Genomic DNA, 24880 nt, shown 5'->3' on the forward strand with positions numbered 1-24880 from the left:
ATAGTACGCAAGTATAAACACCATGGGACCACGCAGCCGGCCTACCGCTCAAGAAGGAGATGCACTTTGTCTCCTAGAGATGCACGTACTTTTGTGCAAAACGTGCAAATCAATCCCAGAACAACAGCAGAGGACCTTGTGAAGATGCAGGAGGAAACGGGTACAAAAGGATCTATATCCACAGTAAAACGAGTCCTATATCGACATAACATGAAAGGCCGCTCAGCAAGGAAGAAGCCATTGCTCCAAAACCGCCCTAAAAAAGCCAGACTACGGTTTGCAACTGCACATGGGGACAAAGATCGTACTTTTTGGAGAAATGTCCTCTGGTCTGATGAAACTAAAATAGAACTGTTTGCCCATAATGACCATCGTTATGTTTGGAGGGAAAAGGGGGAGGCTTGCAAGCCGAAGAACACCATCCCAACTGTGAAGCACGGGGTGGCAGCATCATGTTGTGGGGGTGCTTTGCTGCAGGAGGGACTGGTGCACTTTACAAAATAGATGGCATCATGAGGGTAGAAAATTATGTGGATATATTGAAGCAACATCTTAAGACATCAGTCAGGAAGTTAAAGCTTGGTCGTAAATGGGTCTTCCAAATGGACAATGACCGCAAGCATACTTCCAAAGTTGTGGCAAAATAGCTTAACTTCTTGAGGGCCGGGGGCAGTATTCGGATGACTGACGTGCCCAAGTAAACTGCTTGTTACTCAGGGCCTGAAGCTAGGATATGCATAGTATTGGATAGAAAACACTGAAGTTTCTAAAATTGTTAAAATAATGTCTGAGTAAAACGGTACTGATATGGCAGGTGAAAACCCGAGGAGAATCCATTCAGATTTTTAATTTTTTTGAGCTGTCTGCCCATTGAAATCCTTGTTATTGGGAAAATCAAAAGGAATACCTCCCAGATTGCAGTTCCTAGGGCTTCCACAAGATGTCAGTCTTTAGAAAGAATTTCAGGCTTGGTTTTTGATAAATGAGCTAGAATTTGTCATTTTTCTAGGTGGCTCCCATTTTGACTGTAGTATTGTGGCGCGCACTTCATTATTTATCTCCGGTAATACTATTCTCGGTCTTAAATTGTATTGTTTATTTACATATTAGGGTACCTGAGGATTGATTAGAAACATTGTTTGACTTGTTTGGACGAAGTTTATTGGTAACGTTTGAACGACGGAAACAAGTGGATTACTGAATCAAGCACGTAAACTAAACAGATTTTTTGGGCATATAAAGAAGGACTTTATTGAACAAAACGACCATTTGATGTGTAGCTGGGACCCTTGGGATTGCAAACATAGGAAGATCTTCAAAAGGTAAGTGATTTATTTTATCGCTACTTCTGACTTTCGTGACACCTCTGCTTGTTTGGAAAATGTTTGTAATGCGGGGCGCTGTCCTCAGATAATCGCATGGTGTTCTTTCGCCGTAAAGCCTTTTTGAAATCTGACGCGCTCCGATTTCACTGGATGTTGTCGAATTTGATCCCGTTAACGGGATTTCTGCACTAGGAGGCTAAGGACAAAGTCAAGGTATTGGAGTGGCGCAGGTACGCAGGTCACCCACCTACGTTACACAGGTCACCCACCTACGTTACACAGGTCACCCACCTACGTTACACAGGTACGTAGGTCACCCACCTACGTTACACAGGTACGTAGGTCACCCACCTACGTTACACAGGTACGTAGGTCACCCACCTACGTTACACAGGTACGTAGGTCACCCACCTACGTTACACAGGTACGTAGGTCATCCACCTACGTTACACAGGTACGTAGGTCATCCACCTACGTTACACAGGTACGTAGGTCATCCACCTACGTTACACAGGTACGTAGGTCATCCACCTACGTTACACAGGTACGTAGGTCATCCACCTACGTTACACAGGTACGTAGGTCATCCACCTATGTTACACAGGTACGTAGGTCATCCACCTACGTTACACAGGTAGGCACGTCATCTTCCAAACGTTATACAGGTATGTAGGTCATCTACCAAACGTTATACAGGTATGTAGGTCATCTACCTACGTTATACAGGTAGGCACGTCATCTACCTACGTTATACAGGTATGTAGGTCATCTACCTACGTTATACAGGTAGGCACGTCATCTACCTACGTTATACAGGTACGCACGTCATCTACCTATGTTACACAGGCACGTCAACTTTGACATTGGTTTTGCACATCGGTGTTAAACTTAGACATCGGGCCGGTGCAGATGCTGGCATTTTTTTAGCTAATATCGTCCGATTCCGATACGTTAACCGATATATCGTTCGTCCCTAAAATACAAGTGATTCTGGACAACAACAACGTTGTTTGATTGAAACATTAAGGTTGCTTTTCATAAAGAAGTTAAAATCTGCGTTACGTTCCGTTTCCTTCCCACGACACTAACGAATATCGTGATATTGTCATAGCCCTAATTTTTTAAAAAGATCTTTGCACTATCCTGCAGTTTTTTAGTAAACATCAGTTTTTCGGTTGTCTTTTACAGTTTAATATGAGATAGTCTGTATGCCCTTTGCTGCAAAATAAATTGCCTCGAGGACATGAAAGTTCTCAATCTGAAAAGCTCAGCTTCTTTACCTGCACGGAGTTGTAAGGCCCCTGCATCTGTCACCAGTCAGAGATAATGCCTGGGCTTTAGCGCTGTGGGAAAACAGTCTTAAATAGAGTTGTTGTTTAAATCCTCACCTGCATGAAGTTGTAAGGTCCCTGCATCTGTGACAAGAGGTTCTGGACCTCCTGCTTCCTGACCACCGAGTCTGCAGGGGGTGTGCCTGGGGGCGTGGCCCTGTTCAGGGATTGGGCCTCTGTGGTGATAGGGGGAGGGGCTGACTGTACAGGCAGTTGCAGGATGGTTCTCACCACCTGGAGAAAAAATAAACAAATAAATAAATAAATAAATGGGGGAAAATATGGTCAGGGGTTGTCATGGAAACCCAGGAGGACCTGGGGTTGAAAATCTCCTGATACTTTCCTGATCTATAAACAAGAACTAAAAAAAAAAAAAAAAAAAAGTTAAAGGGCATTATGGGAACGTTTAAAAAAAAAAATATTTTTGAATGTTGCAACCCTAAACTGGCGCTCTACAACCGGAGTTGGTTACTTTCTAAATGTAATCTAGTAGTTGTAATCAGTTAAACTTTTTACCCAAACTAAAGTAATCAGAATAGTTTACTTTTAGATTAGGCATTAGAAGACAAACAATATTATCAATTTTTTTGCAGGATAAATCAATGTTCCATTTTACTTTGTGTTGGTCATGTAGACTTCTAACTCATTGCTTTCTCCTACATGTAATACCATTAAGGCTATATCTTTATACTTAAAAAAAAATACGTCTGTCAGATTCAGTCATTTCATTTAATACTTGTGGGGCTTCAAAAATTGGACTTGGAAATAGATTAGGGAAAACATTGTTCGACCTGAGCATAACCCACAAACTAAGAAATCATTAGCCTAATCTGTCGATTGTGATTTTGTCGTCATGGAGGACTGATTGGGCTTGAGTTGAAAAATAAATGCTTGCTCTCGTGGAATGGCATGCTTTGTGCAATACCGAAAAGTGATATTTGCGTGTGAAAAATTAAATTGTTGTTCCACCACACTTTCTCCCTTATTTCAAACTTTCCAAGTGCCAGTAGTTTTTCCCAGTCACAGTTCATGAAGTACGCTTCATCACCTTCTCACCCCCGTCTCCGTGGTCAGGCTTCTCACCTTAACGTTACCTCTTCGTTATCGTTCAGGGGACGTGCTGCTGCAACTAGTAAATTGGTCGTCTCTTCAGTCGAGTGCTGCGTTGCATTCTGTTATGTAAACGATTGACTGAGCGTTGGATACAGCAGCCAGTAGTGCGCCAAACGCGCATCACTCGTTCGCTTTCAGCCAGTAGTGATCTAACCCCCCCCACACACACACACAAAAAAAAAAACTTAATCAGATCTACACGAATCACGTAGGTCACCTATTTTGGATTCAAAACGGCGAATTTCGCCGAAACGCGACTAATTTGCATCCCTGCTGCGGTCATCCTAACATCCAAGCCGTATATTCAAGTTGGATCATCTTCGGATGCCGACAGCAGTCGGCACCATTGGAAGACATATCTTGGACTGTAGTTGACAAAAGCCCATTCCTGCCATTTTCCCGCGATCCAAATGTATTTGGTGTCATCAGTTTCCCCTAGCTTGTCAGAATCGTTCACCTTTTTTTCCCCGAATGCGGATTTGAATGTCATTTCGAAAACAGAAAGGTGTCAACTTTCGCAAACATCCTTTATGAATTTAAAAAGTAATTTTAGACGTTTTTTTTTAAATTTAAGTATCCGATTACAATATGTTAGCTGGTAATGTAACTGATGTTGTTTTGTAATCAATGTAACCCCTTCCTCCCGACCCGGTCTACAACCTACCTGGTTTGTGTGGAGCATGTTCAATGGATCTTTAACAGATGCTGTCTGTTAATGACCAGATACATTTTTATTAAATTATGAATGTTTCTATATCAACAAAAAAAGATACCCATCAGTGTTGTGTGATGGTAGGGAGAGAACCAGTGGACTGTCAGTGAAGAGGACACATTAGAGTCAATACAAAATGGAGGACGAAGGATGCGGTAGTCAGGAACAGGCGAGCAGCATAAATACCTCCGTTTCAGTGGTCCACTCATCTCCTTGCTCCTTGTCGCTGTATGTGGTGTCTAGAATGAATTGTCTGTTAACGAACTGAAAGACAGAAACAAGATGGCCGCCGTCACAAACCAGCCGAGTCATAAGAACTGAAATAGAAGGGTCGTGTTCAGTAGGCACTAAACGGAAGAAATCGTCCCGAAATCAGTGAACTTGAGAGGTACTATTCTGAATTAAATTTGTCCAATAAGAAGCACTCATTTTAGTTTTCCGTCACAAAATGCTGGGCCATTATTTAATCGTTTTAAGTTTGGCCAAAACGGAGCTCTAATCAACACGACCCAGGATAGGAAAGCCTCTCACCTCTGTAGCTTCCACCTCAATGGGCTCTATGTACTCTTCAACTATTTCGCCCTCTGGAAAGAGAAAATAACTTTCAGAACGCAGGACGAAAGCCAATCAATCAATCATCTTTATTGTCCCAATTGGGAAATTTGTGGTGGTAAAATAAAACAACAATTACAAACTTAAGCTAACAGCTACATTTTGTATGGCTTACAAATTAACTTTAAAGTGTACTTAAGCTAACTACATTTGTATTGCTTCCAGCTCGATTACAAATTAACTTTAAAGTGTACTTAAGCTAACTACATTTGTATTGCTTCCAGCTCGATTACAAATTAACCAACTGAAGTGTACTTTCGCTAACATTGGTATTGCTTAGTCATTCAAATAAAAATAAAAAATAAAAAAAATGGGGGAATAAGTGCACATTTGTAAGGATGGTCAAGGAAAGAGACTCATTCAGCTAACATAATATGTATAACATTGGTCAATTTATAACCCCGTGCACATTTCTAAACGCCAACGTCAAAGATTTTGACCTGGGTCGACGGCCTGCTCCTCGGTCTCCTCCACTACAGCGACGGCCTGCTCCTCGGTCTCCTCCACTAGAGCGACGGCCTGCTCCTCAGTCTCCTCACACACTCCATTCTGGTGAGACTGGGCTTGGTCAAAGTACCCACTTAGCAGCACTCGGTTCAGGCTGTCCTTCAGAGCTTTGTCTGGGTAGGGAGAGGAATTGAGAATACCATCAGAAACACCATTAACAAACATGTCAATTGTACAAAACAATATGGTGGACATCTACATTTGAGAAGAATCAAATCAATCAAATCAAAAAATATATATATAGCCCTTCGTACATCAGCTGATATCTCAAAGTGCTGCACAGAAACCCAGCCTAAAACCCCAAACAGCAAGCAATGCAGGTGTAGAAGCACCTAGCCGATGCCTAGCCGATGTTTTCAACTCAGCTAGGCAGAGACTGCTGATGTCAAAAGGGACCATCTGATACCCCCTTTTCAAACCATCATGCCAACACAAACTGTGATGGAGTCATCAGTAACAATTGAAACTCAATTCTTTTTTAAACACACTACACTGTTGACATATACAATATAATGGTGGACAAATCTAACCAGCGAAGCTAACAAGAAACGGAATCGAGATAATCACAAATCCAATCTGTTTTCCCAGACAGACAAATCCACTTTCAAGTAGGACAATAACCTAAAACACAAGGCCAAATCTACACTCGAGTTGCTTACCAAGACGACAGTGAATGTTTCCAAGTGGACTTGAAAATCTGTGTCAAGACATGAAAAATGGCTGTCTAGCAATGATCAACAACCAGCTTGAAGAATCTCAAATAATAAATGAGCAAATATTGTATAGTACAGGTCAACCGATTAGGATTTTTCAATGCTGATACCGATTAAAATATCAGAGATATATATATATATATATAAAACAATACTGAATGAACAATGAACACTTATTTTACCTTAATATAATACATAAATAAAATCTATTTCGTCTCAAATAAATAATGAAACATGTTCAATTTGGTTTAAATAATGCAAAAACAAAGTGTTGGAGAAGAAAGTAAAAGTGCAATATGTGCTATGTAAGAAAGCTAACGTTTCAGTTCCTTGCTCAGAACATGAGAACATATGAAAGCTGGTGGTTCCTTTTTAATGAGTCTTCAATATTCCCAAGTAAGAAGTTTTAGGTTGTAGTTATTATAGGACTATTTCTCTCTATACCATTTGTATTTCATATACCTTTGACTGGATGTTCTTATAGGTACTTTAGTATTGCCAGCCTAATCTCAGGAGTTGATTGGCTTGAAGTCATAAACAGCGCTGTGATTCAGGCATGGCTAAGAGCTGCTGTTTGAATGAATGCTGACGCGCCTGTTGCTGCCTACCACCACTCAGACACTGCTCTATCAAATATAAAACCATATACTAAATTATAATATAATAAACACACAGAAATACGAACCTTTGGTCATTAATATGGTCAAATCCAGAAACGATTCATTTAAGAGCTGCTGGCAAACGGAGTAAAGTTTGAATGAATGCTGACGAGCCTGCTGTTGCTGCCTACCACCACTCAGACTGCTCTATCAAATCATAAGACTTAATTATAAGATAACAAAAACACACAGAAATACGAGCCTTTGGTCATGAATATGGTCAAATCTGGAAACGATCATTTGGAAGCAACGCAGGACAAGCTAGTTAAACTAGTAATATCGTCAACAATGTGTAGTTAACTAGCGATTATGTTAAGATTGATTTGTTTTATTTTGATATAAGATACGTTTAATACGAGCTAACATCTTAACATGGCTCCTTGCTGCCTGCACTCACGTAACAGGTGGTCAGCCTGCCACGCAGTCTCCCCATGGAGTGCAATCTAGTCAGTGTCTAAAAATGCTGATTAGCGATTGCTATCAAAACTTGAAATTGGCCCAATTTTTTTTTTTATCGTTCGACCTCTTATAGGTGAGAAAAGCTCTTAAGAGACTTATCCAGAAAGACTCACAGCTGTAACCACTTCCAAAGCTCACCCAGGGGGTTGAATACTTATCGAAATCAGGATATGTTAGTTCCAAAATCATTGTGTGTGTGTGTGTGTCCCCCAAGACCTCAGCAATAAACCCCCCCCCCCCCCCCCGCCAACTAAACCTAACACAATCTCAAACCACCACTCATATAGCCATGACTACTCATGCTTCTACACCTGTATTGCTTGCGGTTTGGGGTTTTAGGCTGGGTTTCTGTACAGCACTTTGAGATATCAGCTGATGTACGAAGGGCTATATAAATACATTTGATTTGATGACTCATATAGAATGCACCCTCAAACTACTGTACAAGGCCATGGAAATCACAGAACAGACAGGAACTGGGTTGCCTTTTAGGTTTCCAAGATATCTCCCTGAAGACAAGACACCTCGGGATATGAAGGAGAAATCTTGTCATCAAATAGTTGTGTGACAAGACGGTGGATAGTTACCACTGGCTGTTGAGAGCTGGCAGTATAAAGCCCAAACACACTCACAGAATCCTTTCAGTCTTTTCCAAGTTATAAATCCATTTGCTACAATATCCTGCCACCTACTGTGTAACTAAAAGACTGCATGTCTTCCTGAATAATTAATGTCTTTCCTGTCTAGAGAACAAATATTAGACAAAGTCATTGGCCAAGCTAGCCTGGTGCCAGATGTATTAGATCTGGGGGAACAAGCTATGGCCAAACTAGCCTGGTGCCAGATGTATTAGATCTGGGGGAACAAGCTATGGCCAAACTAGCCTGGTCCCAGATGTACTAGATCTGGGGGAACAAGCTATGGCCAAACTAGCCTGGTCCCAGATGTATTAGATCTGGGGGAACAAGCTATGGCCAAACTAGCCTGGTCCCAGATGTACTAGATCTGGGGGAACAAGCTATGGCCAAACTAGCCTGGTCCCAGATGTACTAGATCTGGGGGAACAAGCTATGGCCAAACTAGCCTGGTCCCAGATGTACTAGATCTGGGGGAACAAGCTATGGCCAAACTAGCCTGGTCCCAGATGTATTAGATCTGGGGGAACAAGCTATGGCCAAACTAGCCTGGTCCCAGATGTATTAGATCTGGGGGAACAAGCTATGGCCAAACTAGCCTGGTCCCAGATGTATTAGATCTGGGGGAACAAGCTATGGCCAAACTAGCCTGGTCCCAGATGTACTAGATCTGGGGGAACAAACTATGGCCAAACTAGCCTGGTCCCAGATGTATTAGATCTGGGGGAACAAGCTATGGCCAAACTGGAACACCGAACCCCCCCCCCCCCCAGCAATGCTACTTTACAGTCACTGGCATTTAGATTTTTTATTTTAGATTTTTAATGAAAATCAAATGCTTTTCAGTAGCTTCCATCGATGCAGAGACGACTGCAGAGGGGCCTGATGTAAATCAAGTTAAAGAACATGCCAACAAAGATAAGTATGCTGTAGAACAGAAATAGTTGTCAGCTAGAATATAGAATCCTCTCAGCAACATCACTGAACACACCCAGGCAGTTGTTGGTTAGACTTACATGTAGTTCCTGCCACAGCTTTGTCCTTCCCCTCCAACAGATCCATGAGGTGTTGAGAAGCCTCCTCGTACTGGTCAGTAAATCTGCAATGGGAGTGGTAAAGTTGGAACTTGAGGAAAGAAAGATAATCTCTCTTCCCCCCCCCCCCCCCCCCCCCCCCCCCCCCCCCCTCTGACACGCTGTTCAATGCTCCTGCAGTTTTATGGAGTGCAACATTGACACAAATGTCTTGGTCAGGCTTGAGTTGCAACTCCCTCTCAAATCGGAGTTGTCAACAAACAAACAAGGTGAAACCCCAGTTTCTAAACATCCAAGTTGACCATCATGTTGATGGTATGTATTTGACAGATTTTTGACAGATTTTTTTTAACCTTTATTTAACCTTTATTTAACTCGGCAAGTCAGTTAAGAACAAATTCTTATTTTCATTGACAGCCTAGGAACAGTGGGTTAACTGCCTTGTTCAGGGGCAGAACGACAGATTTGTACCTTGTCAGGTCGGGGGTTTGAACTTGCAACCTTCCGGTTACTAGTCCAACGCTCTAACCACTAGGCTACGCTGCCGCCCCTCCACTCTAACCACTAGGCTACGCTGCCGCCCCTCCACTCTAACCACTAGGCTACGATGCCGCCCCTCCACTCTAACCACTAGGCTACGCTGCCGCCCCTCCACTCTAACCACTAGGCTACGCTGCCGCCCCTCCACTCTAACCACTAGGCTACGCTGCCGCCCCTCCACTCTAACCACTAGGCTACCTGCCGCCCCTCCACTCTAACCACTAGGCTACCTGCCGCCCCTCCACTCTAACCACTAGGCTACGCTGCCGCCCCTCCACTCTAACCACTAGGCTACGCTGCCGCCCCTCCACTCTAACCACTAGGCTACCTGCCGCCCCTCCACTCTAACCACTAGGCTACCTGCCGCCCCTCCACTCTAACCACTAGGCTACGCTGCCGCCCCTCCACTCTAACCACTAGGCTACGCTGCCGCCCCTCCACTCTAACCACTAGGCTACGCTGCCGCCCCTCCACTCTAACCACTAGGCTACGCTGCCGCCCCCTCCACTCTAACCACTAGGCTACGCTGCCGCCCCTCCACTCTAACCACTAGGCTACGCTGCCGCCCCTCCACTCTAACCACTAGGCTACGCTGCCGCCCCTCCACTCTAACCACTAGGCTACGCTGCCGCCCCTCCACTCTAACCACTAGGCTACGCTGCCGCCCCTCCACTCTAACCACTAGGCTACGCTGCCGCCCCTCCACTTTAACCACTAGGCTACGCTGCCGCCCCTCCACTCTAACCACTAGGCTACGCTGCCGCCCCTCCACTCTAACCACTAGGCTACGCTGCCGCCCCTCCACTCTAACCACTAGGCTACCTGCCGCCCCTCCACTCTAACCACTAGGCTACCCTGCCACCCCTCCACTCTAACCACTAGGCTACGCTGCCGCCCCTCCACTCTAACCACTAGGCTACGCTGCCGCCCCTCCACTCTAACCACTAGGCTACCTGCCAACCCTCCACTCTAACCACTAGGCTACGCTGCCGCCCCTCCACTCTAACCACTAGGCTACGCTGCCGCCCCTCCACTCTAACCACTAGGCTACGCTGCCGCCCCTCCACTCTAACCACTAGGCTACGCTGCCGCCCCTCCACTTTAACCACTAGGCTACGCTGCCGCCCCTCCACTCTAACCACTAGGCTACGCTGCCGCCCCTCCACTCTAACCACTAGGCTACGCTGCCGCCCCTCCACTCTAACCACTAGGCTACCTGCCGCCCCTCCACTCTAACCACTAGGCTACCCTGCCACCCCTCCACTCTAACCACTAGGCTACGCTGCCGCCCCTCCACTCTAACCACTAGGCTACGCTGCCGCCCCTCCACTCTAACCACTAGGCTACCTGCCAACCCTCCACTCTAACCACTAGGCTACGCTGCCGCCCCTCCACTCTAACCACTAGGCTACGCTGCCGCCCCTCCACTCTAACCACTAGGCTACGCTGCCGCCCCTCCACTCTAACCACTAGGCTACGCTGCCGCCCCTCCACTCTAACCACTAGGCTACGCTGCCGCCCCTCCACTCTAACCACTAGGCTACCTGCCGCCCCTCCACTCTAACCACTAGGCTACCTGCCGCCCCTCCACTCTAACCACTAGGCTACCTGCCGCCCCTCCACTCTAACCACTAGGCTACGCTGCCGCCCCTCCACTCTAACCACTAGGCTACCTGCCGCCCCTCCACTCTAACCACTAGGCTACGCTGCCGCCCCTCCACTCTAACCACTAGGCTACGCTGCCGCCCCTCCACTCTAACCACTAGGCTACGCTGCCGCCCCTCCACTCTAACCACTAGGCTACGCTGCCGCCCCTCCACTCTAACCACTAGGCTACCTGCCGCCCCTCCACTCTAACCACTAGGCTACGCTGCCGCCCCTCCACTCTAACCACTAGGCTACCTGCCGCCCCTCCACTCTAACCACTAGGCTACGCTGCCGCCCCTCCACTCTAACCACTAGGCTACGCTGCCGCCCCTCCACTCTAACCACTAGGCTACGCTGCCGCCCCTCCACTCTAACCACTAGGCTACGCTGCCGCCCCTCCACTCTAACCACTAGGCTACGCTGCCGCCCCTCCACTCTAACCACTAGGCTACCTGCCGCCCCTCCACTCTAACCACTAGGCTACCCTGCCGCCCCTCCACTCTAACCACTAGGCTACACTGCCGCCCCTCCACTCTAACCACTAGGCTACCTGCCGCCCCTCCACTCTAACCACTAGGCTACCTGCCGCCCCAGCGTAGCCTAGAAAAACAACAAAAACATCCATACAAATATATTTTCTCCCACTGTCTAACCTGGTGTTTTGGTCTGGTTCTGGTCCCACTAGTTTATAGAGCTCGTCCAGGGCAGTGAGCTCTGTGTCGGTGAGGAGTGAGGGTGTGTCAACACTGGCAGCCCCTTGTCTCAGCTCCTGCCTCACACTGTCCTCTCCAAGCCTGTCCAGGAGAAACTGGAGCTCTAGGACAGTCTTCAGCCTCTTCTGCTCAGACTCTTCTCTCTGGAGCTGCTCCCTTCGCGCTGCCTTCTTTACCGCCTTCTGGATCTGGAGAGAAATCACAATTCATTGGTCACGTTGGCCCCGAATACGACTGATACAGACTTTACCCTGAGATTCTTGCTTACGAGCCCTTCCCCAACAACACAAAGTTAGTAAGTCAAGGGTTCTGGAATACTTTCTGAACACACTGTATAGTCTAGTGAGTATGCGCATGGTTCATGCAAGAGAGTCAGTGCAGATAGTTTTGGTACCACTCATTGACTATTTTGTGGTCTGGCTATTTAATCAGTCTTACGGCTTGGGGAGCCGGTTGGTCCGAGAGCCAACTCTCCGGTACCATTTCCCAGACAGATAGGCAGGCAGGGAGTCACACCACAAATGTTATGAAAATATTTGAAAAAAATCAGTCTCCTGGTACCTCTAGCATACAGGAGCTTTGGTGTTAGCCATATCAATGCCAAAAGACATGGGGCTAACACCAGAGACCTCCCAGCACCAGAGACCCCCTGCACCAGAGACTCCCCAGCACCAGAGACCCCCAGCATCAGAGACCCCCAGCGCCAGAGACTCCCCAGCGCCAGAGACTCCCCAGCGCCAGAGACTCCCCAGCACCAGAGACCCCCAGCACCAGAGACCCCCAGCACCAGAGACCCCCCCAGCACCAGAGACCCCCAGCACCAGAGACCCCCAGCCATTTTCTATTTTAAACTCCAAAAGAAACACCACCCCCCCCCAGGAATCTAGGGTCAGCCAGAGCAGTGCACCCTGGAGCAGTTTAGTGGTCAAGCGTCTTGCTTACATCTTGTCCCAGTGACAGGAAGCTCTTCTGTAACTCCCTGGCAAACTCCAGGTTATTAGTCACTTCCTGGTACTTGGTCAGGGCATCCTTCAGAGAGCGAGAGAGCGAGAGGAAACTGGTTAACACAGAAAGCCTAACATATACTGTTCAAAGTCTTACAATGCATTGCATCCCTTCTTCCTGCTTCCTTGAAGCACTGAACTGAAGGCTAATTGGTGAAAAGCAATGAGGTGGAACGCTTGCAAACACCAATCCAGTGATGTTAGTTGAGGGACTACAGATGACTTATACAGCATGTTGTTGAACGTTATAAACTGGGGTGTTTCGAGCCCTGAATGCTGATTGGCTGACAGCCGTGGTATATCAGACCACATACCACATGTATGACAAAACATTTCATTCCATGTTCTAATTCCATTGGTAAACAGTTTATAAACAGCAAATACAACAAATAAGGCACCTTGGGGGTTTGTGATATATGGCCAATATACCACGGCTAAGGACTGTATTCAGGCACTCCGCGTTGCGTCGTGCCCAAGAACAGCCCCTAGCCGTGGTATATTAAGCCATATACACCCCCCCCCCGCCTCGGGCCTTATTGGTTAATTGACCCACCAGTTGGTCCTGGTTGAGACGTTCCCCTTTATTCTTCTTAGATTGATAATCGTCCAGCTTGCCCTATAAAACAGAAAGAACCATTACAGTATGTTGCAATGGAAACAAACAGGGTGTTGATCTGATGGTATAATTCAAAACATATAGTGCGCGCGTCTAGTGCGCGCGTCTAGTGGTTAGAGTGGAGGGGCGGCAGGTAGACTAGTGGTTAGAGTGGAGGGGCGGCAGGTAGTCTAGTGGTTAGAGTGGAGGGGCGGCAGGTAGTCTAGTGGTTAGAGCGTTGGACTAGTAACCAAAATGTTGCAAGATTGAATCCCCGAACTGACAAGGTAAAACAAATCTGTTGTTCTTCCCCTGAACAAGGCAGTTAACCCACTGTTCCCCGGTAGGCAGTCATTGAAAATAAGAATTTGTTCTTAAACTGACTTGCCTGGTTAAATAAAGGTTTTTTTAACGTTTTTTTTACTTTAAACAAGAGCTGAAATGTCTCAGTTGTTGGTTGAAGTGGGAAACAGATGCCCCGATCCTCATTCCTGGATTAGTGTGATTTTTTGTTGTTGTTTAAAGTGTATGATCAGGTCAACGACAACAAAAAAAACACTAAAACCTGCAACAGAGATCCAATGGTAACCTCATCCCCAGGTTCAACTGCTAATCCCATGGTAACGGTACACGAACAAAAATGCAAGGTTTGTTGGACACCTCTGAGCAACACAATACAAGTGTGCCTTTACAGCTAGTAGGTTAAATGAGATGGACACAAGCTTCTTCAGAACAGCTTTGGCTAACACCACGTGTGTAAACTCTAGTCCAGTGTTTTCCCCCAACTGCGATCCTAGTACCGTCTGAAAACTATCAAATAAAAGCTAGACAATGAGGGACAATCGATACAAAGTTGTGTTATTCAGTGCACATGCCATTGATTGTGTTATGTTTGAGCAGAGAAACCACATTAGCCATGGCCAAAATGCAGGAAATTAGCTTTAAAACGACAAAAAAATGACAAAAAAAGTTGCTCACCGCCAAGATATCCTTCTAGCTAATAGACTGATAGAGTTTACACTTCCTCTTCCAGGTCAAAATAAAACTGCCTCCCATATCAATTCATTTAAAAAAAAATGTTGATTACTCCTAACATATGGGGATTCCTGCGTCGTCGGTTTGCCTGGGCGGGGATCCCTTGGCAAGAAGAGTTTGAAAACCCCTGAGCTAGCTGGCCAGGAACTGCACTTTCATCGTGCAACTGTACAATGTCGGCAAAGACGACGTGATGATGTTGCAACGAAGCAGTGAGACCCAGAAAGCAAGACGCTTGTGTCTGCAGCAATGATGACTTACTAGGACAGCTGTGTCTATTTTAGAGCACCCTCCTCCTCCCCTCCAAAAAACACAGTTGGAAGGAATTGGATAATGCAATTTGCATTGGTTGATTTTGTCAGAGAGGAAACTGCTGTCATGATCAGCACAATGATGTTGGCACTGAACCTGTGCAGTAGCACATGCGTCAATAGAAAAACCATGCAAGTAAGTAACTGTTGTCCATCAAAACAGAAAATGTGTCTGTTTGCAGTCTTTTTTTAAAATTCAATAAGTCCCCCGACACACAAGACGCTGGAAGCATTACCCAGATCAGCCCAAGAGCAAGGGGTGTATCACTAGAAACCAAACGAGAAGGGACCTAGCTGAATTTGTCTCAATAGATACTCCCGCAGGCCTGGAATTTTGTGGTTTTAGGAGCAAGACCATTTGGCCTTCAAGAGGTGCCCAGTCTGCCAGGGTGCCCCGCCCCCCTACAGGAACAGTTAGCATGGTAGTTGTTCCTGTTCATCTGACTCTGGGGGAAGTGCATAAGTGGCTTCATTGGCAAAAAAAAACACTATTCTGTGAATGTACGTTTTGGTAAATGTACATAAATAGCCTACAAGGGCTTGGCCTTTTAATTCAACATGTCAAAGTGTAGCTGATAGCCTACTGGGTACAACCTGTCATGGAGGCACCCGAAAATGTATCCAAACATATTTCTTTTAAGTGACTTGACACACACACACACACACACACACACACACACCACTAAACGCCAGTCATGTTTGACAAATATAATGTAGGATCATGTCTAATATTAAACATCTAATGACGTGAGTCTGTGGACACACTGAAGGCACTAAATCATTCATATTAGGAGAGAAGGGTCAGTGTCTGTTGCACACTGCAAACTGAGCAGAGGCAGTCAACATTTTGAACACGATTTAACCATAAACGTAAAATGGTTTAAAACCTGGACATTTCTTTATCATTGAGGCTGGTCTTACCATGGTCCGACCATAGGAATGTTAAGTGGATTATTATTATTTTATTTTTTTAAACACTTCCTCATATGCCATTGAAACGAGTATTTCATGTTTTCATCATTCTTTAGTTGTCCAGCAAACCAACGATAACCCTAGTCATTAAACCCTAGTCATTAAACCCTAGTCATTAAACCCTAGTCATCGACCCTAGTCATCGACCCTAGTCATTAAACCCTAGTCATTAAACCCTAGTCATTAAACCCTAGTCATTAAACCCTAGTCATTAAACCCTAGTCATTAAACCCTAGTCATCAACCCTAGTCATTAAACCCTAGTCATTAAACCCTAGTCATTAAACCCTAGTCATTAAACCCTAGTCATTAAACCCTAGTCATTAAACCCTAGTCATTAAACCCTAGTCATCGACCCTAGTCATCAACCCTAGTCATCAACCCTAGTCATCAACCCTAGTCATCAACCCTAGTCATCAACCCTAGTCATCAACCCTAGTCATCAACCCTAGTCATCAACCCTAGTCATCAACCCTAGTCATCAACCCTAGTCATCAACCCTAGTCATCAACCCTAGTCATCAACCCTAGTCATCGACCCTAGTCATCAACCCTAGTCATCAACCCATGCTAGTTGTCTTTTTTTTTTTTTTGAAAGGAAGATGCAACATTTTCATCGGTCATATGAAACCGCTCACATTTGCGGCAAGCTTTTGAGCTCGTTGTTTTGTACAAACTGCACAATGGAACATTTGTGCTTATAGCCTACTGCCGTGCGCGCATTTGTGCCTATAGCCTACTGCCGTGCGCGCATTTGTGCCTATAGCCTACTGCCGTGCGCGCATTTGTGCCTATAGCCTACTGCCGTGCGCGCATTTGTGCTTATAGCCTACTGCCGTGCGCGCATTTGTGCTTATAGCCTACTGCCGTGCGCGCATTTGTGCTTATAGCCTACTGCTGTGCGCGCATTTGTGCTTATAGCCTACTGCCGTGCGCGCATTTGTGCTTATAGCCTACTGCCGTGCGCGCATTTGTGCTTATAGCCTACTGCCGTGCGCGCATTTGTGCTTATAGCCTACTGCCGTGCGCGCATTTGTGCTTATAGCCTACTGCTGTGCGCGCATTTGCTGCTTTTCTAATGTGAAGAAATAGCCTAATAGTTGAACAACATTTTTAAGGTTAAACATTCTGATCTGTTTCACCAGTCTCATTGCTTTAAAAAAAAAAAAATTAACAGGGGCTTGTATTAATTGGGGATCTATCGTCCCACAACTGTCCCAGAGTTTATTTGGAATATTTATTTCTCGCACAGAACGACAAGTTGACCAACAGAATAGGTCAACTTTTCTACTAGGGGAGATAGTAGATTGACACAGGCTAGTGCTTCGTTACTCATTTTGTTGGCTGACAAAAAGGTCAACGTGGACAGTTCATACATCTTCAATATGCGCCTTGGAATTCGATAATGATACTGCCGTTGCATCCCCGTCCGATGTGCCAATCTTCGCTTGTTGCCTAAGTCTGCAATGGGTGTGAAAAGAACCCAGTCACATGATGGCATTAGCTAATAAGAATTGAGATATCTGAGAAAGCCATGCGAGTGAGGTGCTTCAGAGCGATCATCAGCCGGGAGAAAGGAATATTAATTATTATATTCAGCCCAAGAGCACAACGGCCACAAGGCATAGATTTTTTTTTAGGCTGCATTAGAACCACAAAATTCAAGGCCTGAACTCTCATTTCCATTGCAAAACATTTTGAACTAATGATTACACCCCAAGCTAGGTGTGTTGCTCAATGGCAGGAGGTAGCCTAGTGGTTAGAGCGTTGGGTCAGTAACCGAAAGGTTGCTAGATCGAATCCCCGAGCTGACAAGGTAAAAATGTCTTTCTGCCCCTGAACAAAGCAGTTAACCCACTGTTCCCCGGTAGGCTGTCCATTGTAAATAACAATTTGTTCGTAACGGACTTGACTAGCTAGCTTAAAAAATAAAAACTAGCTAAATAACATTTACAAATATGGAGGTATCAAAAGGTAGAGGCACTTTTCACCCTCATCACAATTGTGGAAGTTTCATTCCCCAAAAATAAAAGGAGACTTGCCTTTTTCTTCTCCATGTTCCGGACTTTCTTGTCGACGACTCCCAGGACTTGCTTCATTGCCTCGGTCTGGGCCCCAGAGGACTGCCCTCCGCCCAAGGTGATCTGTCCAGGAGCAGATCCCACATCTGGGCTGGCCGACTGCACTGTCCTGTTACCATTCATTGCTGAGGGCATCTGAATAGACAAAGCGAAAGCTACATCAATAAGTTAGTTATGGAGGTGGAGACGAGTAACAATGGATGGATTTTTATAGTTTTCCCAGACACTCATCAAGTTTGCTTTTTAGTCTAGGTCTGGACTTAAATCTGTATCCAGGAAACCACCCACTCATCTAACAAAATAACTACCGGTGTAGCCAAATCGTGGTTGAGCATAAGAAAGTTCACATAATTTCAGCCATTTCACTTGCCCAGGAGGGAGGAATAAGTATAACCGTTTTAATGCAGCGTTGGATTGGTGCACAATGAGCGTCATGGTGGAATATAAAATCGAAGTCCAACAAGTAGTTAGTTACATACACGATCCACTTGATTGAACGAGACCAAGTGTTGCCAGCCAGCTCCGCCGGACCATTTAAAAAAATAAAAATAACTAATGAACTTGTTAACCAATTTCAAGAATATTAGTTGACCTAGCTCGCTAACACGTCCAGCTCAAAGTCACCGAGATGATAAGCTAGCTAGCTAACTTTAAATGAGCCCATCATCGCATAAAGCCCGTGTACCAAGAGCCTTATCGTCTATATGGCCCGTACCGTTAGCTACCTGCTAGCAGATGTTCAACCATGCAGATTGCCCAGCTAACTGACATTAGCTAAATCTAGGCTAAAAAAATACATCACACTTATGATCAAAGGAGAAAATTCAATGTAGATGTAACGTTAGCTAGTTAATAACTAAACGATTTAGCAATTGTGGCTCATTAGCTAGCTATAAATCATCGCTTTAACAAGGAACTTTAGCTGTGATACAGCCACACTGGCCCATAACTCAGCTAGCTAAAGTTAGCATATCATTAGCTAGAATAAGCTATGCTTTCCTTGTCTCATAGGTTCATTTGGCTAGCTTTATATTCCCTTACCTTTATGCTCTATGTATCCACTGGGGGAAGCTTATTCACGAGAGAAATGCAATAGCCAAGGTTGTTTAAAAAATATATATTATTTTTTATTTTTTATTGTGTTGCTTTATTTTCTCTTTCAAAAGTGAGGTTCCGCCCAGCCGGCCTCACCGACAACTGAGACAGTGTGATTAGTGGAGGAACCCTTTATAAACAAGAAGGACCCTTTACGGCTGTCCAACGATATGCCAGACTGAACGAACCAGACTGATCTGATCTAAACAAATCAACTGGGAGATAAAAACACAATATAGAGCTTGTGAAAGACTGTTATTGCGATGTTGATTAAATATTCAAATGTACATAACAGATAGAACATTTTCTAATACGGCCCAAAAAATGTGCATAGCAAATGTTCGCCCCACAAAAATCTGCAAAATCTGCTAAATAACTTGTATTGATTTGTTCAAGCTAAGTACAATGCACTGTACAATGCTCCTACAGTGTCTGTTATTATGCAGTGATTTAAATTGAAGTTTTTCAGATTAATGTAGCCTATTGCTAGCTACATGACATTGTGACATTGTTGAGTCGACAGTTTTGAGTGTTAAGCTGTTTGGTGATGAGATCGATGTATCTACTGTAGATCAGCAGGGGGCAGTAATGAGCCATGGACAGTGTTGGGAGTCCTGAACAACATATAGTTCAACGAGTCTTTTCATTGACTTTTTGCAGAAGCTTGGTAGTAGTTGAACAAACGAAATAAACATGTTGGTAGTGTTTCAGTAGTTATTTACTCTTTTTTTGCCATGAAGTGGCTAATTACTGGCTAACTATTGGAACTACACACTACATTTATTGCAAAACAGAAGAGAAAATATGACAAAACTAGGCAAGAATTTCCTTTCTTTTTCAGCATTAGACTTGCCTAATTCTCACTAGAAACTTAGTTTTTAATAGGCTAAATTACACATTCTGTTAACATCTGACTCCAGATCTGTTTTTTTTTTGCCATTTGTATTCTATGACGTTTCAGATTTAGATACGATACTTTTTCGCAAAGTACTTTGGATTTAGTAAACTACTTTATCAAGGTAACTTTAGTTAAGTAAACTATATATTTTTATTAATGTTAAACTTAACTTATTCCAATGTGAAGTAATTGGTAGTTTGGTATATATTTTGGTAGTTTGGTACTATATTTTCAGAGTAGCTTCCCCAAACACTTGCCATGGAAAGTAACTGTACTGTATACCGTAGGCCTATGACTGTCAGATTGGTGACCAAGATTCCTGACCTGTTTTTGCTTTTAAATTGTGCACCATGGCTCACCAGAACTGAGGACCGGCACATCAAATGTTCTACTCTTTTGAGTTCCTGCACCTATTATAGAATATTAGCTCAAACGTATTGTGGAGTTCCTGAACCTTATGTGTATACTACTACTGCTATTACTACTGCATAGTTCAATTAAATTAAAATAATGGCCATACACCAGTTACTAAAAGTGATATCAAGTTTATTTGGTCACAAGTCCTATTTGGATTATCCAGATTTTCTTCTATTGGTTTGTTGATTCAAAGGTGTGGATGAATTGAACATTATGCCTCAGCTTTTACATTTTATTTGTATTTATTTCACCTTTATTTAACCAGGTAGGCAGGTTGAGAACACCTTTATTTAACCAGGTAGGCTAGTTGAGAACACCTTTATTTAACCAGGTAGGCTAGTTGAGATCACCTTTATTTAACCAGGTAGGCTAGTTGAGAACACCTTTATTTAACCAGGTAGGCAAGTTGAGAACACCTTTATTTAACCAGGTAGGCTAGTTGAGAACACCTTTATTTAACCAGGTAGGCTAGTTGAGAACGCCTTTATTTAACCAGGTAGGCTAGTTGAGAACACCTTTATTTAACCAGGTAGGCTAGTTGAGAACACCTTTATTTAACCAGGTAGGCAGGTTGAGAACACCTTTATTTAACCAGGTAGGCTAGTTGAGAACACCTTCATTTAACCAGGTAGGCAGGTTGAGAACATCTTTATTTAACCAGGTAGGCAGGTTGAGAACACCTTTATTTAACCAGGTAGGCTAGTTGAGAACACCTTTATTTAACCGGGTAGGCAGGTTGAGAACACCTTTATTTAACCAGGTAGGCCAGTTGAGAACACCTTTATTTAACCAGGTAGGCAGGTTGAGAACACCTTTATTTAACCAGGTAGGCCAGTTGAGAACACCTTTATTTAACCAGGTAGGCAGGTTGAGAACACCTTTATTTAACCAGATAGGTCAGTTGAGAACACCTTTATTTAACCAGGTAGGCCAGTTGAGAACACCTTTATTTAACCAGGTAGGCAGGTTGAGAACACCTTTATTTAACCAGGTAGGCAGGTTGAGAACACCTTTATTTAACCAGGTAGGCAGGTTGAGAACACCTTTATTTAACCAGGTAGGCTAGTTGAGAACACCTTTATTTAACCGGGTAGGCAGGTTGAGAACACCTTTATTTAACCAGGTAGGCTAGTTGAGAACACCTTTATTTAACCAGGTAGGCCAGTTGAGAACACCTTTATTTAACCAGGTAGGCTAGTTGAGAACATGTTCTCATTTATAACTGCGACCTGGCCAAGATAAAGCAAAGCAGTTTGACACATACAACAACACACATGGAGTAAACAAACATACAGTCAATATTACAGTAGGGAAAAAAATGAAAGTCTATATACAGTGAGTGCAAATGGTGTGAGGAGGTAAGGCAATAAATAGGCCATAGTAGCGAGGTAATTACAATTTAGCAAATGAACACTGGAGTGATAGATGAGCAGATGATGATGTGCAAGTGGTGAAACTGGTGTGCAAAAGAGCAGGAAAGAAAATAAAAACAATATGGGGATGAGGTAGGTAGATTGGGCGGGCTATTTAGAGATGGACTATGTACAGCTGCAGTGATCGGTTAGCTGCTCAGATAGCTGATGTTTACAGTTAGTGAGGGAAATATAAGTCTCCAGCTTCAGCGATTTTTGCCATTCGTTCCAGTCATTGGCAGCAGAACCCAGCCATAACATACATAATTATTGGCATTTCCACAATTTGGAAACATGACAGTTGCCTACACAAACAATTCTCCTCCATTTGGAAAAAAAATGGAGATAAAACTATCTCAATGTCTATGGGGTGTTCTCTATTCCCATGAAAATGAACGTCCCTCTGAAATACATTCGGATGTTGTTTCTTCAAGACAGAGCCTGTATTTAACATCAAACTCTCCAACAGGACAAACTAACCAGAGTCCATAAGAATGTGGAATCAGCCTTCATGAGGTTTTGTTTGGCTTATTCAGGAAGCAGTTAACATGCTGCTCTTTGATTGGCCCATTGAAAGGCTGTTTTTTTTTGTGATAATACTGATTATGGGAGGTTCCCTAAGGGAAGTGAAGCTCCCTTTCAACCAGTGACTCATTTCCTCTCCATGGTAACCTGCTCTGTTCCAGTTAGACAGCAGGGCTGTACTTTTTGTCCTCCATTTTCTAAACTACTGTATTTATTTCTTAATGTTCAATAAGCAAGAAATACAATGTCTTATTGGACAAGTCCAGGTCGTCCCCTCCTGTTCCAGGATGCTTTCTTCCATTCTATGCATAATTAACACAACCCTGGCTAAAGCTCTGACCTCTGACCTCTGCCCTTATCAGCAGGAGTTTGTCAAACCATCAACTCGATTCTCCTCTCTCTCCAGTCTATTTTCTGAAAGTTCACCACGGTAATGGTGTAATAAGGCAGAATGAATCCGATGGATTTTCATCCAAGAGAAGTGAACTAAACGTAACAAAAATAAACCAATAATGGATTTGCTTCAGATTATAGACAGGAAGCTGTAGCCTGGCTATTGTTGCTCCAGAGTTTGTAATTTCACCACAGTGTCCAGAGCACTCTCTCTCTAGTTACAGGAAATAGGCCTGTGTGTGTGTGTGTGTGTGTGTGTGTGTGTGTGTGTGTGTGTGTGTGTGTGTGTGTGTGTGTGTGTGTGTGTGTGTGTGTGTGTGTGTGTGTGTGTGTGTGTGTGTGTGTGTGTGTGTGCGTGTGCTTGAGTGTGTGTGCGTGTGCGTGTGTGTGTGTGTGTGTGCGCGTGCGTGTGTGTGTGTGTGTGTGGACAGTCTGTGAAGGATGACCACGGTGTCGTGCCAGTTGATGTATGCTTTAAATAGAAGAAAACAAGGAGTCTACATGTGTCCAACTAGCTTTCTATACCCTTAACCTTGTTCTGAACACCTCCAAAACAAAGGTCATGTGGTTTGGTTAGAAGAATGCCCCTCTCCCCACAGGTGTTATTACTACCTCTGAGGGTTTAGAACTTGAGGTAGTCACCTCATGCAAGTACTTGGGAGTATGACTAGACGGAACACTGTCCTTCTCTCAGCACATATCAAAGCTGCAGGCTAAAGTTAAATCTAGTCTTGGTTTCCTCTATTGTAATCGTTCCTCTTTCACTCCAGCTGCCAAACTAACCCCGATAAGTCCTTTTGCCTTTTGGTAGGCCACCGTTGTAAATAATAATTTGTTCCTAACTGTCTTGCCTAGTTAAATAAAGGTTAAATAAAAGGTTCTGTATGGGATGTAGTCCATGTGGTGACCTAGCCAGGCCCCAGATCTGTTTGTGCTGTCTTGCCAACTCCTATAACACAGTGACCATAGGAGTTGGGAAGAGAGCACAAACAGATCTGGGCCCAGGCTAGTTGTGACCGAATAAAATCCCCAACTTTCGTGCCGATCAATGAGCTTGACCTAATCTCCATAGTTCACTATATGATTACAGAGAGTTACAAGTGGTATCAACGACAAATAGTTTTACTGTTCGCTTAATAGCCCCGACCCATTATATTTTCCACTTGCCTTGAAATTCCACCCAACAGCCTTCAACTCCATAATGCTCTCTCTCTCAACGCCAAACAGCACAAAACAGGAAGCCAGATATGAGTGACACCACTTCCCAAAAGGTCATCTAGCAAAGATCATTAACTGTTTGTTTCCCATTTTCTGCTGTTAGACACCAAAAGCCTCGGCCCGTGGATAACAGTCCTGTATACTAGATCATATCCATTCAACAGGGTTGACTGTCTTTAAGTTCAGAAAGCTTGGTAGCCAGATCTGTTTCTGCATCACCATGTAGTTGCAGTATATTATAACATGTTACCATGTAGTTGCAGTATATTATAACATGTTACCATGTAGTTACAGTATATTATAACATGTTACCATGTAGTTACAGTATATTATAACATGTTACCATGTTACCATGTAGTTACAGTATATTATAACATGTTGTCATGTTACCATGTAGTTACAGTATATTATAACATGTTACCATGTAGTTACAGTATAGTATAACATGTTACCATGTAGTTACAGTATATTATAACATGTTACCATGTAGTTACAGTATATTATAACATGTTACCATGTAGTTACAGTATATTATAACATGTTACCATGTAGTTACAGTATAGTATAACATGTTACCATGTAGTTACAGTATATTATAACATGTTACCATGTAGTTACAGTATATTATAACATGTTACCATGTAGTTACAGTATATTATAACATGTTACCATGTAGTTACAGTATATTATAACATGTTACCATGTAGTTACAGTATATTATAACATGTTACCATGTAGTTACAGTATAGTATAACATGTTACCATGTAGTTACAGTATATTATAACATGTTGTCATGTTGTCATGTAGTTACAGTATATTATAACATGTTACCATGTAGTTACAGTATATTATAACATGTTACCATGTAGTTACAGTATATTACAACATGTTCCCATGTAGTTACAGTATATTATAACATGTTACC

General features: G+C 43.7%; 1 protein-coding gene across 3 annotated transcripts in view; it reads right to left on the bottom strand.

Moving 5' to 3' along the window:
- LOC109880936 (caprin-1) overlaps positions 1-24053 on the bottom strand; it is a 43509-nt gene extending 19456 nt beyond the window's left edge. Inside the window, exons 1-11 of one of the 3 annotated variants that reach the window (XM_031801555.1) lie at positions 23904-24053; positions 17958-18131; positions 13558-13620; positions 12943-13029; positions 11941-12188; positions 9083-9165; positions 5580-5713; positions 5534-5546; positions 5013-5065; positions 4668-4745; positions 2714-2890 (exon numbers count right to left, since the gene is read on the bottom strand). In XM_031801555.1, coding sequence (XP_031657415.1) covers positions 2714-2890; positions 4668-4745; positions 5013-5065; positions 5534-5546; positions 5580-5713; positions 9083-9165; positions 11941-12188; positions 12943-13029; positions 13558-13620; positions 17958-18131; positions 23904-23936 — 1143 coding nt within the window. In that variant the 5' untranslated portion in view covers positions 23937-24053. Of the gene's footprint in view, positions 1-2713; positions 2891-4667; positions 4746-5012; positions 5066-5533; positions 5714-9082; positions 9166-11940; positions 12189-12942; positions 13030-13557; positions 13621-17957; positions 18132-19037; positions 19205-23903 lie in introns of those variants that run through there. The other 2 variants (XM_031801553.1, XM_031801554.1) reach the window with 2 other exon arrangements.
- Between the last annotated feature and the right edge of the window lie 827 nt (positions 24054-24880).

The sequence above is a fragment of the Oncorhynchus kisutch genome, linkage group LG22 (assembly GCF_002021735.2).
Source record: "Oncorhynchus kisutch isolate 150728-3 linkage group LG22, Okis_V2, whole genome shotgun sequence".
NCBI lineage: Eukaryota > Metazoa > Chordata > Actinopteri > Salmoniformes > Salmonidae > Oncorhynchus > Oncorhynchus kisutch.